The sequence below is a fragment of the Spermophilus citellus genome (assembly GCF_964194105.1).
Source record: "Spermophilus citellus genome assembly, chromosome: X".
Classification (NCBI taxonomy): domain Eukaryota; kingdom Metazoa; phylum Chordata; class Mammalia; order Rodentia; family Sciuridae; genus Spermophilus; species Spermophilus citellus.
In genome coordinates this window covers 16842013-16856158 of record NC_138190.1, presented here as the reverse complement: position 1 = coordinate 16856158, position 14146 = coordinate 16842013, and the positions used below count along the sequence as shown (strand labels likewise).

Here is a 14146-nt window from a genome sequence, read left to right as displayed (position 1 = left end):
CCACTTGTATAATTTTTCTCCTACCCCTCCTTTCCTCTTATATGTAATTGTGTATAACCCTGAGGCTCACCTTCCAATTCCATGCAATTTCCCTTCTCTCTCCCTTTCCCTCCTGCCTATCATCCCTGTTTAATGTTAATCTTCTTCTCAAGCTCTTCCTCTCTACCCTGTCCTTGGTTACTCCCCTTATATCAAAGAAGACATTTGGCATTTGTTTTTTAAGGATTGGCTAGCTTCGCTTAGCATAATCTGCTCTAATGCCATCCATTTCCCTCCAAATTCTATGATTTTGTCATTTCTTATTGCAGAGTAATACTCCATTGTGTATAAATGCCACATTTTTTTAATCCATTCATCTATTGAAGGGCTTCTAGGTTGGTTCCACAATCTTGCTATCGTGAATTGCGCTGCTATGAACATCGATATAGCAGTGTCCCTGTAGCATGCTCTTGTTAGGTCTTTAGGGAATAGACCAAGAAGGGGAATAGCTGGGTCAAATGGTGGTTCCATTCCCAGCTTTCCAAGAAATCTCCATACTGCTTTCCAAATTGGCTGCACCAATTTGCAGTCCCACCAACAATGAACAAGTGTACCCATTTCCCCGCATCCTCGCCAGCACTTGTTGTTGTTTGACTTCCTAATGGCTGCCAATCTTACTGGAGTGAGATGGTATCTTAGGGTGGTTTTGATTTGCATTTCTCTGACTGCTAGCGATGTTGAGCATTTTTTCATGTACTTGTTAATTGATTGTATGTCCTCCTCTGAGAAGTGTCTGTTCAGATCCTTGGCCCATTTGTTGATTGAGTTATTTGTTATCTTATTATCTAATTTTTTGAGTTCTTTGTATACTCTGGATATTAGGGCTCTATCTGAAGTGTGTGGAGTAAAGATTTGTTCCCAGGATGTAGGCTCCCTGTTTATCTCTTATTGTTTCTTTTGTTGAGAGAAAACTTTTTAGTTTGAGTAAGTCCCATTTGTTGATTCTAGTTGTTAACTCTTGCGCTATGGGTGTCCTATTGAGGAATTTGGAGCCCGACCCCACAGTATGTAGATCATAGCCGACTTTTTCTTCTATCAGACGCCGTGTCTCTGATTTAATATCAAGCTCCTTGATCCATTTTGAGTTAACTTTTGTGCGTGGAGAGAGAAAGGGATTCAGTTTCATTTTGATGCAAATGGATTTCCAGTTTTCCCAGCACCATTTGTTGAAGATGCTATCCTTCCTCCATTGCATGCTTTTAGCCCCTTTATCAAATATAAGATTTAACTATCTCTTATTGAGCACTTCTTGCAACAGCATTATGCTAGTACTTCACTCATTTAATTCTTACAACAAATTAATTAGTTTAGAAGTATTTACCCATTTCATAGCTGAAGACACTGATACTTAGAAACATTAACTTGCCTAATTCATAAACCTGGGAATTTATCTTGGTGTATATGATATTCTTTTTTTATGGACATATAATACTTGTACATATGTATATGGTACAATGTGATAAAAACATATATACATTGTATAATGATCAAATCAGAGTAATTAGCAAGTCCATCACCTTGAATTTTTATCATTTCTTCATAGTGAGTATATTAAAAATCCTTTCTTCTAGTCATTTTGAGAGATCCATGCAGTATTGTTAACTATAGCCACCCTACTATGCAGCAGAACACAAGAATTTATTACTCCTATCTATCATATTGTCCCCATTGGCCAACATTTCCCCACCTCCTAACCCCCTACTATCTCCAGGCTCTGATGACCACTATTTTCCCCTCAATTTGTATGATTGATTGACTGACCCCCCGCCCAATCTCTCTAGCTCTCTTTTTCCTGAGGATGGAACCCAGAGCCTCATGCATGCTAGGCAAATGCTCTACCACTGAATGACATCCCCAGCCCTTTTTATCTAACTTTTGAAATAAATTGCAAGTTGCTGAGGCTAGCCTCAAACATGTGATCATCCTGCCTCAGCCTCCTGAGTTCCTGGAATTATAGTCATATGCCACCACAACTAACTGAAAAAGATTTTTTTTAATAAATGATGCTGGATCAACTGGTTATCTTCTAGGAAGAAAATATCAGTGAATTCTCATATTAAACTCCATAGAAAAATCAATTTCACATGCATGAAGAATTATATGTAAAATAGCAAAACAATAAACAACATTCCCAGGAAAACTAGAATATTTCATATATAACAACTTCTTAACAAAGAATGGAAAAGTGGAAATGATTTTCAATTTTAAATATTTTATGTTGAAACATATCATATATAAAGTCCAAAGGATAAGTAACAAATCTGGGGGAAATATATATAATGGAAACAATAGGCAAAAGTTTAACATCTATATTATTTTAAAAGGTTGTTAAAATTTGACAAGAAAACAACAACTCAATAGATAAATGTTCTTTCATGTATCACTTGTGGAAATATGAAATTTTGTAACTTTTTGGTGACAGTTGGAATCTATCTTATAGAGAAAAAAGAGTACACACATAATAAAGGAGTTTATTGCATCAGCATTTGTAACACCTCAACAAGAGATTATTTGACTAAATTATAACAGAACGTTCAAACCCAGGACTCTGAGGCAGCCATTGGATACAATGTACTAAAGTTGCATGTGTCCCTACCTTTAAGCAAGCAGGGGGAAAGTATAACATTGTAACCAATGTTATAGGTAGGGACAGTAAGACTGATAATAGGAAAAGGATATGTAGGTGAAGACAATAAAAGGAAAGGATTGACATATCATTCACACAGATCCATGTATAAAATTGTGTTCGTGTCTTTATGGAAAAATTATTATATAATGGAAAATAAACATTTAAAAAGTACTTTCCTTTGTTCAAACTTCTAAAACTATGAACTCTTAACCAGTTCTCAGACTATTAGTTCAAATTAATGAGAGTTGATTTCAATAAATTAAACCTAAGCAATAGTTTCGATGGAATTTTTTTAAGAAAATGTCATGAGATGTAGGAGATTTATAAGGATGTTATTGTTTGTACTACAGGATTTTTTTGACATTAATCTGAATCTAGGCAAATAAATTAATTCATAGATCCATCTTTCTCAAACTGCAGCTTTTATCAATCACCACGGGGATTATAAAAAGACAGACAGACCATAAGGCTATCAGGCTCCACCCCTAGAGATTCTGATTCAGCAGGTCTGGAGGAGAAATCAAGAATTTGCATTTCTAACAAGTTCCCAGGGAAGGCAGATGTTGTTGATCTCAGAAGCACACTTTAAGAACCAATGGTCTAAAGCAAGCTAATATCCAAATGAGGAAAAATGGTCCATGAGATGCTTCCTTAACCACAGTTGTACTCACATTTAAGCCAGCTTTCTTCCAATAATAGCTGCTATACTGGTTAATCATGCACTTTGTTTTTTCTTTAAACTTTTCTTCTGAATCCATAGACCACCAAGGATCTAGGTTTCCATTTTTATCAAATTTTCTACCTAGCAAAAAGGAAAGTTAAAAGACATTAGTGTTATTTATGGAAACTAAATTCAACATCTTTCCTTTTTCTCACCTTGACAAGCTTTCAAAATGCAGTCATAACAGCAGGGAACACCCTTCCTAAGAACAGCTTCTGCATTCTTTCCAATATCACAGGGTAAATGTAAAGAGGGAGGAAGGGAGAACAAGGATTAAGAAAATTCTTTCCTTCTAAGGAACAAAGGGCATTAAAAAAAAGTGAGATTCCTCAATTTAATGTATGCACCAGTCTTATCCAAATTTGGATTCTGTGTTTTCACCTGATCTGACCTGAAATGTTCTCTGGATTGTGAAATGAATTGGTTTCATTCAGAAAGTCTGTGGAGGGAACCAGAGCACCACTATCAGTGAAGTTCCAAATGATCCATAGGAACAGATCCAGCAAGTTATCCACACATAAGACCATATGCCCTACTCAGCCCCATAGGAACATGCTTCCTCCAAGTTGCCAGGAGCCAAGAGACACATAAAAGCTGGTATGAATCAATCTACAGTCATCAGTATGGATAGAAGGACCCATTTTTCCTACTTAGACAAGGAAGATTGCTCTAAAAAAGAGAACTTGGAACAAGAACAGAAATCTCTAAAACATAATGGGGAAAAAAGATTAGTTACGCATGGTATATTGCTATATGCTAACTCACTAATTTCCCTACACTCTTCAAAACAACAATTTAGGTACATCTAGACTACTGTCTATATTCAAGGTTACTATATGGTTTAAATTTAATTATGCAAAAATTGTTAAAAGGTCTCCAAAACAAGGGTCCCCTAAGAAAGAGCTTACATGAAAGCCCTCTACCCAAAGGTGTTAATTAGAACAATCCAAAACTCTTTAGCAAGACTGTATGCTACTAATACGACCACCTGGAATGGTGTGGAATCACTGTCCTCCAACCACCAACCAAGCAATCATTAAATAGTTACTGCACACGTACTTATATGTGAATACACTGTTCTAAGTATTGGTCACAAAGCAAAATTCTGTCCTTTGGGAAAGATTCCAAATGGATCTGGTGGAGAATCATACTTAAATTTCCTAGGAAGAAACATACAAAACCAATTGCTTTTGTTTCATAGTTAAGACTCTATTCTCAGATAAACCAAATGTCCAAAGGTAGAAAACTGAGTTCCAAGAAGTCAGATGATTACAAGGCAGTTACATTTTAACAGAGAGAGGGAGATCAAAGAGGTAGAAAAACTAGGTGATTAAGGGCAGGCTGGTGGGGGCAGGAAGAAATGTCCAGAAGAAAAAGAACCTGAAATGTCTCTGGCCCTGGGGTAGGCATCCAGTAAAGGATGTTAGAGACACTATAGGCACAAGGGAAACAAGTCCACAGCATTCCCTTGGGCCAGCCAAGCTCTTAAGACTGCCTGTACAGACATTATTATTACTGTGTGTATATATGTGAATGCATGACTAATGTGATTCTGCAACCTGTATACTCAGAAAAATTAGAAACCATATCCCATCTGATTCAAATGTATGATATGTCAAGGTCATTGTACTGTCATGTATAACAAATTAAAAATAAAATAAAATAAAAGATTGCCTATAAATCATTTTGTGGATGTGATAATAGTTTGCTAATTCATAAACGTCAGAGATTTCCTATGGCTTTCCAAGAATACTTCAGAGAAAGGAGTGCTGATCTAAAATAAGGACTCTCAGAGGCAATCATTTCTTTAGTTTAGATTATATTCTGCTCTCTTTTGCTTAAATGTCATCAGGATGTACAACATATTCTATATTGTGCCTTATTAGAGAAGCCTAGCCCTGATAAAAGAAAAACTCAGAATATATGCAATATAAAGAAAAACAATGATTAAGCATTGCATAAGCCTTGGAATTGCATAAAGAAACCAGTAAGCAAAGCTCAAAGGCCTAACTTGGCAGTGCAGCATGTAGAGTCATCTTTGGGGCAGAGCTTGCACCTCCAGGGGAAACATCTCAAAATGGTGAATTTTAAAAAATGACAAAAGGAAGAAGCTATAATACAATTCCTGTAACTACTGTGGCAGGTACAGCAATCCTGATATAAATGCAGAGGTAATCTCATTGGAATTACAAGGTCTTCTTTTTTATTCTCCCCCAATTACCAATGCGAATAATTGTTTATTTCTTGCAAGCTATCACACCAAGACATGTGGAAAAGTTTTCAATCAGCAATTGTATTTATTGTATTGGACAATTTTTAGTCTATGATGCTGCTGCTATGCAAAGATAATAACAACAATTAACACCCACACTTGCTGGGACGAGAGGGATTCCAACATGGCGGCGGGCGCAGAGAGATCAAGTCCCTGACCTCTTCCGCTGTGCAGGCATAGGGAGTCGTAAAAAACCTAAATCTGTTTGCTCAGGATCACTAGGCAATGCTGAGCTGACGTGGGTCTGGAGTGAACAGTCTGGGCCTCTCAGAACACACACTGAGCCTGGATCGGCTGAATTCAAGCTCCCTTTCGCCTGCTTCCCGCAGACAAAAAGCTGTGACTCAGCACTAATCCATCCGGCTGAAACAACTGGTCAGCCCTTCTGTTCCTACGGAGGTAAATGCCTACCAAGCCTTCATAGGTAGTGGCCACAGGTTTGAAACGGGGCTTGGGAGAGACAGTAAGGACCCACCCGTTGCATTGGTCGCCTGGCAAAGGGAAACGAACTGTCGCAATTTGCAAGAGACACCACCATGGCAGAGAACTGACGTCATCAGACTGCGGCGGAGGAGATAACTTCATTGAAACCTGCGGCTACAGGTGTGTAATTCCCTAGCCTTCCCTCTCCACACGTCAGGGAAACCTTAAGGGCCCCTCCCAGCTCTCCCGTAAGGGCCGCTCCCAGCTCTCCCGTGAGCACGATAGCCAGACTGAGGGTATCAGAGGTGGCGCGGGACCCGCGGCGCAGAACTACCGCTCCCACCAGGGCTGACAGCTGAGGTCTCTTGCACCAGCTACCGGGAGCATGGCTACCGGACGGCAAGTAAAATTCGCTGAGGATTCTCAGCCCCAAGCTCTACAAACTTAGGGTCTGAGGGAATGGCAAACTGGAAGAGTGTGCCCAGTCATTCATGAAAACAGGGCTCCCGGGAGCAGCAGACCTGGCGTGTAGCCAGTATTGTGGTGAGCGGCACCCGTGAGAGGGGCCTGGCTAGAGGAAAAGTGGGAAGTGATTAGACACAAGAGGAGGCCCTAGACACTCAGGATTGGAGACTCGCCCAGTCAGGGAGGAGGAGCTGCTGCACAGTGATTGGTTCCCGTGTATTGACAGGAGAAACTTGACCTGGTGGGCACAGCGCCACCTACTGGAAGAGAAGTTAATCAAACTCTAAGACGGCATTTATTAGTTTTTTATTTCTTTTTTTCTTTTATCTTTTTTTTTGATTTGGGTTTTTCTTTCATTTTCATTTTTCTTTCTTGTTGTTTTTTTAAATTTTTTTTACAATTTTTTTTAAATTTTTTTTCTTCTAATTTAAATTTAAATTTTTTTTATTATTTTTAAAAAATTTTTTTTTCTTTTTTTATTTCCTATTTTTTTCTTCTTTTGTCTTTTCATTTCTTTTCAATTTTCTTATCCCCCCTTCCTTGAATTCTACCTGCTTACTCTCATTCTCTTTAGTGACTTCTTCCCTTCCCTTCTAATACCTTTCCTCCCAAGCATCAAATAAATTTATAGGAGTAAACAGTAACTCAGCAGTCAAACAGAACAAGAAGTAACATGAGCAGCTTCAAAAAGCAAGGAAGAAAAGGAGTACAAACAATGCAGGACAGCCTAAATATTCAGGAGGACCTAGAGTCATCAGAAAAATGGTCATATAAAGAACTCAAGGAACACCTTAGACAGATGGAATGGAACCTTAAAGAGGATACAAGACAGCAAATTCAAGCAGCGAAAGAACACATTGAGAATGAATTACATAAACAGATAAAAGAAGAAGTTAAGCATCTTTATCAGGAGATAGAGATTATAAAAAATAATCAAACAATAATTCTAGAAATGAAGGAAATGATAAACGAAATTAAAAACTCAATTGAGAGTATCACTAACAGAGTGGAGCAAGTAGAAGCCAGAACGTCAGATAATGAAGACAAAATATATCATCTTGAAAAGAGTCTAGCCAACTCAGAAAGGCTGGTAAAAAATCACGAGAAAAACATCCAAGAGTTATGGGATAACATAAAAAAAAACAAACTTATGAGTCACCGGGATAGAAGAAGGTACAGAGATTCAAACCAAGGGAATGAGTAACCTGCTGAATGAAATAATTACAGAAAACTTTCCAGAAATAAAGAAGGAAACAGATATACAAATTGAAGATGCATACAGGACACACAAAATCACAGTATACCAACGCCAAGACACATTGTTATGAAGATATCCAATATACAGAACAAAGAGAAAATATTAAAAGCTATAAGAGAAAGGAGACAGATTAATTTCAGGGGTAAACCAATAAGGTTAACAACGGAGTTTTCATCACAGACACTGAAAGCAAGAAGGTCATGGAACAATGTATTTCAAACACTGAAAGACAATGGATGCCAACCAAGAATTCTGTATCCAGCAAAATTAAGCTTCAGGTATGACAACGAAATAAAAATCTTTCATGATAAACAAAAGTTAAAAGAATTTGCAGCCAGAAAACCAGCATTGCAAAGCATTCTGAGCAAAACACTACACGAGGAAGAAATGAAAAACAATAACCAAAACCATCAGTGGGAAGTGCCTCAGTAAAGACAGAGGGCGAGGGGAAAGATAATCATGGAGAAACAAACTAAATTTTTTTTAAAAAAGGATAAATAATCAAACATGGATGGAAGTACAAACCATATATCAATAGTAACTCTGAATGTTAATGGCTTAAACTCTCCAATAAAGCAACATAGGCTGGTATCATGGATTAAAAAAACAAATCCAACAATATGCTGCCTCCAGGAGACACATCTGATTGGAAAAGACATAGACAGGCTGAGGGTGAAAGGATGGGAAAAGATATACCACGCACACAGTCCTCGTAAGCAAGCAGGGGTGGCCATCCTCATATCGAATAAAATTGACTTCAAGACTAAGCTAATCAAAAGGGATAAAGAAGGACAGTATATACTGTTAAAAGGAACCATTCACCAACAAGACATAACAATTATCAATATTTATGCACCAAATAATGGTGCTGCGACATTCATAAAACAAATTCTCCTCAAGTTCAAGAATCAAATAGACCAAAACGCAATAATTATGGGTGACTTCAACACACCTCTCTCACCATTGGACAGATCCACCAAACAAAAGTTGAATAAAGAAACTATAGAACTCAATATCACAATCAATAACCTAGACTTAACTGACATATATAGAATATATCAACCATCATCAAGTGGATATACTTTTTTCTCAGCAGCACATGGATCCTTCTCAAAAATAGACCATATATTATGCCATAGGGCAACGCTCAGTACATATAAAGGGGTGGAGATAATACCATGCATTTTATCTGATCATAATGGAATGAAACTGGAAATCAATGATAAAAGAAGGAAGGAAAAATCCTACATCACATGGAAAATGAACAATATGTTACTGAATGATCAATGGGTTACAGAGGACATAAAGGAGGAAATCAAAAAATTCTTAGAGATAAATGAAAATACAGACACAACATATCGGAATCTATGGGACACAATGAAAGCAGTTTTAAGAGGAAAATTCATCGCCTGGGGGTCATTCCTCAAAATAAGAAAAAACCAACAAATAAATGAGCTCATACTTCATCTCAAAGCCCTAGAAAAGGAAGAGCAAAACAACAGCAAATGTAGCAGAAGGCAAGAAATATTGAAAATCAGAGCGGAAATCAATGAAATTGAAACAAAAGAAACTATTGAAAAATTTAACAAAACTAAAAGTTGGTTCTTCGAAAAAATAAATAAGATCAACAGACCTTTAGCCATGCTAACAAAGAGAAGAAGAGAGAGAACTCAAATTACTAACATATGGGATGAAAGAGGCAATATTACAACAGATGCTACAGAAATACAGAAGACAATTAGAAATTATTTTGAAAACCTATATTCCAATAAAATAGAAGATAGTGAAGACATCGATAAATTTCTTAAGTCATATGATTTGCCCAGACTGAGTCAGGAGGATACACACAATTTGAACAGACCAATATCAATGGATGAAATTGAAAAAGCCATCAAAAGACTACCAACCAAGGTAAGCCCAGGACCGGATGGGTATACAGCGGAGTTTTACAAAACCTTTAAAGAAGAATTAATACCAATACTTTTCAAGTTATTTCAGGAAATAGAAAAAGGTGGAGCTCTTCCAAATTCATTCTATGAGGCCAACATCACCCTGATTCCAAAACCAGACAAAGACACCTCAAAGAAAGAAAACTACAGACCAATATCTCTAATGTACCTAGATGCAAAAATCCTCAATAAAATTCTGGCGAATCGAATACAAAAACACATCAAAAAAATTGTGCACCATGATCAAGTAGGATTCATCCCTGGGATGCAAGGATGGTTCAATATACGGAAATCAATAAATGTTATTCACCACATCAATAGACTTAAAGATAAGAACCATATGATCATCTCGATAGACGCAGAAAAAGCATTCGACAAAGTACAGCATCCCTTTATGTTCAAAACATTAGAAAAACTAGGGATAACAGGAACTTACCTTGACATTGTAAAAGCTATCTATGCTAAGCCTCAGGCTAGCATCATTCTGAATTGACAAAAGTTAAAGGCATTCCCTCTAAAATCTGGAACAAGACAGGGATGCCCTCTATCACCACTTCTATTCAATATCGTTCTCGAAACACTGGCCAGAGCAATTAGACAGACGAAAGAAATTAAGGGCATAAAAATAGGAAAAGAAGAACTTAAATTATCACTATTTGCAGATGACATGATTCTATACCTAGAAGACCCAAAAGGGTCTACAAAGAAACTACTAGAACTAATAAATGAATTCAGCAAAGTGGCAGGATATAAAATCAACACGCATAAATCAAAGGTATTTCTGTATATCAGCGACAAAACTTCTGAAACGAAAATGAGGAAAAACACTCCATTCACAATATCCTCAAAAAAAATAAAATACTTGGGAATCAACCTAACAAAAGAGGTGAAAGATTTATATAATGAAAACTACAGAACCCTAAAGAGAGAAGTAGAAGATCTTAGAAGATGGAAAAATATACCCTGTTCATGGATAGGCAGAACTAACATCATCAAAATGGCGATATTACCAAAAGTTCTCTATAGGTTTAATGCAATGCCAATCAAAATCCCAACGGCATTTCTTGTAGAAATAGATAAAGCAATCATGAAATTCATATGGAAAAATAAAAGACCCAGAATAGCAAAAGCAATTCTAAACAGGAAGTGTGAATCAGGCGGTATAGCGATACCAGATTTCAAACTATATTACAGAGCAATAGTGACAAAAACAGCATGGTACTGGTACCAAAACAGGCAGGTGGACCAATGGTACAGAATAGAGGACACAGAGACTAATCCACAAAGTTACAACTATCTTATATTTGATAAAGGGGCTAAAAGCATGCAATGGAGGAAGGATAGCATCTTCAACAAATGGTGCTGGGAAAACTGGAAATCCATATGCAACAAAATGAAACTGAATCCCTTTCTCTCGCCATGCACAAAAGTTAACTCAAAATGGATCAAGGAGCTTGATATCAAATCAGAGACTCTGCATCTGATAGAAGAAAAAGTTGGCTCCGATCTACATATTGTGGGGTCGGGCTCCAAATTCCTTAATAGGACACCCATAGCACAAGAGTTAATAACAAGAATCAACAAATGGGACTTACTTAAACTAAAAAGTTTTTTCTCAGCAAGAGAAACAATAAGAGAGGTAAATAGGGAGCCTACATCCTGGGAACAAATTTTTACTCCTCACACTTCAGATAGAGCCCTAATATCCAGAGTATACAAAGAACTCAAAAAATTAGACAATAAGATAACAAATAACCCAATCAACAAATGGGCCAAGGACCTGAACAAACACTTCTCAGAGGAGGATACACAATCAATCAACAAGTACATGAAAAAATGCTCACCATCTCTAGCAGTCAGAGAAATGCAAATCAAAACCACCCTAGGATACCATCTCACTCCAGTAAGATTGGCAGCCACTATGAAGTCAAACAACAACAAGTGCTGGCGAGGATGTGGAGAAAAGGGTACACTTGTACATTGCTGGTGGGACTGCAAATTGGTGCGGCCAATTTGGAAAGCAGTTTGGAGATTCCTGGGAAAGCTGGGAATGGAACCACCATTTGATCCAGCTATTGCCCTTCTCGGACTATTCCCTGAAGACCTTAAAAGAGCATGCTACAGGGATACTGCCACATCGATGTTCATAGCAGCACAATTCACAATAGCTAGACTCTGGAACCAACCCAGATGCCCTTCAATAGATGAATGGATTAAAAAAATGTGGCATCTATACACAATGGAGTACTATGCAGCAATAAAAAATGACAAAATCATAGAATTTGCAGGGAAATGGATGGCACTAGAGCAGATTATGCTTAGTGAAGCTAGCCAATCCCTAAAAAACAAATACCAAATGTCTTCTTTGATATAATGAGAGCAACTATGAACAGAGCAGGGAGGAAGAGCAGGAAGAAAAGATTAACTTGAAACAGAGACATGAGATGGGAGGGAAAGGGAGAGAAAAGGGAAATTGCATGGAAATGAAGGGAGACCCTCATTGCTATACAAAATTACATATAAGAGGTTGTGAGGGGAATGAGAAAATAAACAAGGAGAGAAATGAATTACAGTAGATGGGGTAGAGAGAGAAGATGGGAGGGGAGGGGAGGGGGGATAGTAGGGGATAGGAAAGGTAGCAGAATACAACAATTACTAATAGGGCATTATGTAAAATTGTGGATGTGTAACCGACATGATTCTGCAATCTGCATTTGGGGTAAAATTGGGGGTTCATAATCCACTTCAATCTAATGTATGAAATATGATATGTCAAGAGCTTTGTAATGTTGTGAACAACCAATTTAAAAAAATAAAAAAATAAATAACATAAAAAAAATTAACGCCCACATAGTGAACATTATTACAAAAGTGGCAGCTTATAAAATAAACTAGTACTTACCATTATTATCAAATCCATGTGTAAACTCATGTCCAACAATTACTCCTATAGCACCATAACTCAGAGATCTGTATCATAAATACACAATTTGGGGAAAATTATAAGCATGAATCTGAGAGCATAATCCCTTAATTTTTCCAACAAAAGCCAAGACAATCTGTTTTCTCATAGCCATAATCATCAAAATCTAATAACCATACGCATGAAACTGTAAAACAAACTGTCTAAACATACCCTTCTAATCAAAATGAACAAAGAAAATACAAATTCTAACATTGTCTTTGTGACCTTGTATAGACCTTAGTATCCTACCCTGAAAAATTAAGAATATGAAAAAGATGATTTCTAAAATCCCTTCCAGCCTCAGATTTCTATGATTCTACATCTGCTCTAGTGATATTTTATTCTTATGAACACTTTAAAAAGGGCTTAAAAAGATCCTGTCAGTAAATACACTATTTTTTATCTGAAAACTTGTTGAAAAGTCACTATAATCTTAGAAGTTAAATTGTTTTCCAAATATAGTCATAAAAAAGAAATAGAGCAGAGATTAAAAGGGATCACTCTGTTTTCAAAGGTAGTCACATTCCTGTTTCTGAGGCAGACAAGCTGACAACTGAATAGCAAGGGCTGTGAAGCCTTCATCAAATTTGGAAAAGGTGTTATATTATTTCTCATCACCTTTGAAGAAGCATGCATTAGACTCCCTACAATGGCAACCACCAATAATTCCACGCACCCCTGAGTAGACATGCCCCCTCTTCCAATCAAAAGGGGATCTATTTCCCTGCCCTTGGATCTGAACTGGCCCTGGGACTTCTCAAGACTAAGAGAAAAAAAAATGGAAGGGGCCTGGTATGATCTTTGGGCTAAAGCCTGAAGAGACCTCGTAGTTTCCCTTTGCTGCCCTTTCAAAAGTTAACTACAATGTAAAGAATTTCTACATAGTTGGAAGGAAAGGTCAGGTGAACCAAGAGAGAGACTCCAAAAGTTGAGAGACTGAAGGAAGAGAGGCCCGTCTCATTAAAGCCAGCCCAAAGATCCAGTAAAGTCATCATCCTCCTCCAGCCCTATGCACCTACCCAGCCAACACCACAAGAAGCAGGGACAAACTGTCTTCAGTTTGGTCCTGCCAAAAATATAGAATCATCAGCCAATAAATGGTTATTTGGTGGTACTTTATTATGTAGTAATTGATAACTGAAACAAACATATGCATAATATATGAAGAAATCAATAATGGGATTTCCATATGTGTATGTGTATAATTTTCTCTCTCATCTATAAGTTCCATGGAGACAAAACCCTTATCTACTTGTTCACTGCTAAATTCTCTGTACCTAGTATACAATAAGAAAGTTAACAATGATTTAACTAATGCTTAATTAACTTTACCATTTCATGCAAATGATAGATCTATATGTATCTTATTGAAGTCATTTAACCTGTGGATGAGGAATATAGACTATTTAGAATATTACTGTTAGG

At 37.2% G+C, this 14146-nt stretch overlaps 1 protein-coding gene across 2 annotated transcripts in view; it reads right to left on the bottom strand.

Moving 5' to 3' along the window:
• PHEX (phosphate regulating endopeptidase X-linked) overlaps nt 1-14146 on the bottom strand; it is a 201883-nt gene that overhangs the window by 18738 nt on the left and 168999 nt on the right. For both annotated transcript variants that reach the window (XM_081277212.1, XM_081277213.1), the window contains 2 exons: nt 12659-12726; nt 3340-3470 (listed from right to left, as the gene is read on the bottom strand). In XM_081277212.1, the coding sequence (XP_081133338.1) occupies nt 3340-3470; nt 12659-12726 (199 nt within the window). The remainder of the gene's footprint in view (nt 1-3339; nt 3471-12658; nt 12727-14146) is intronic.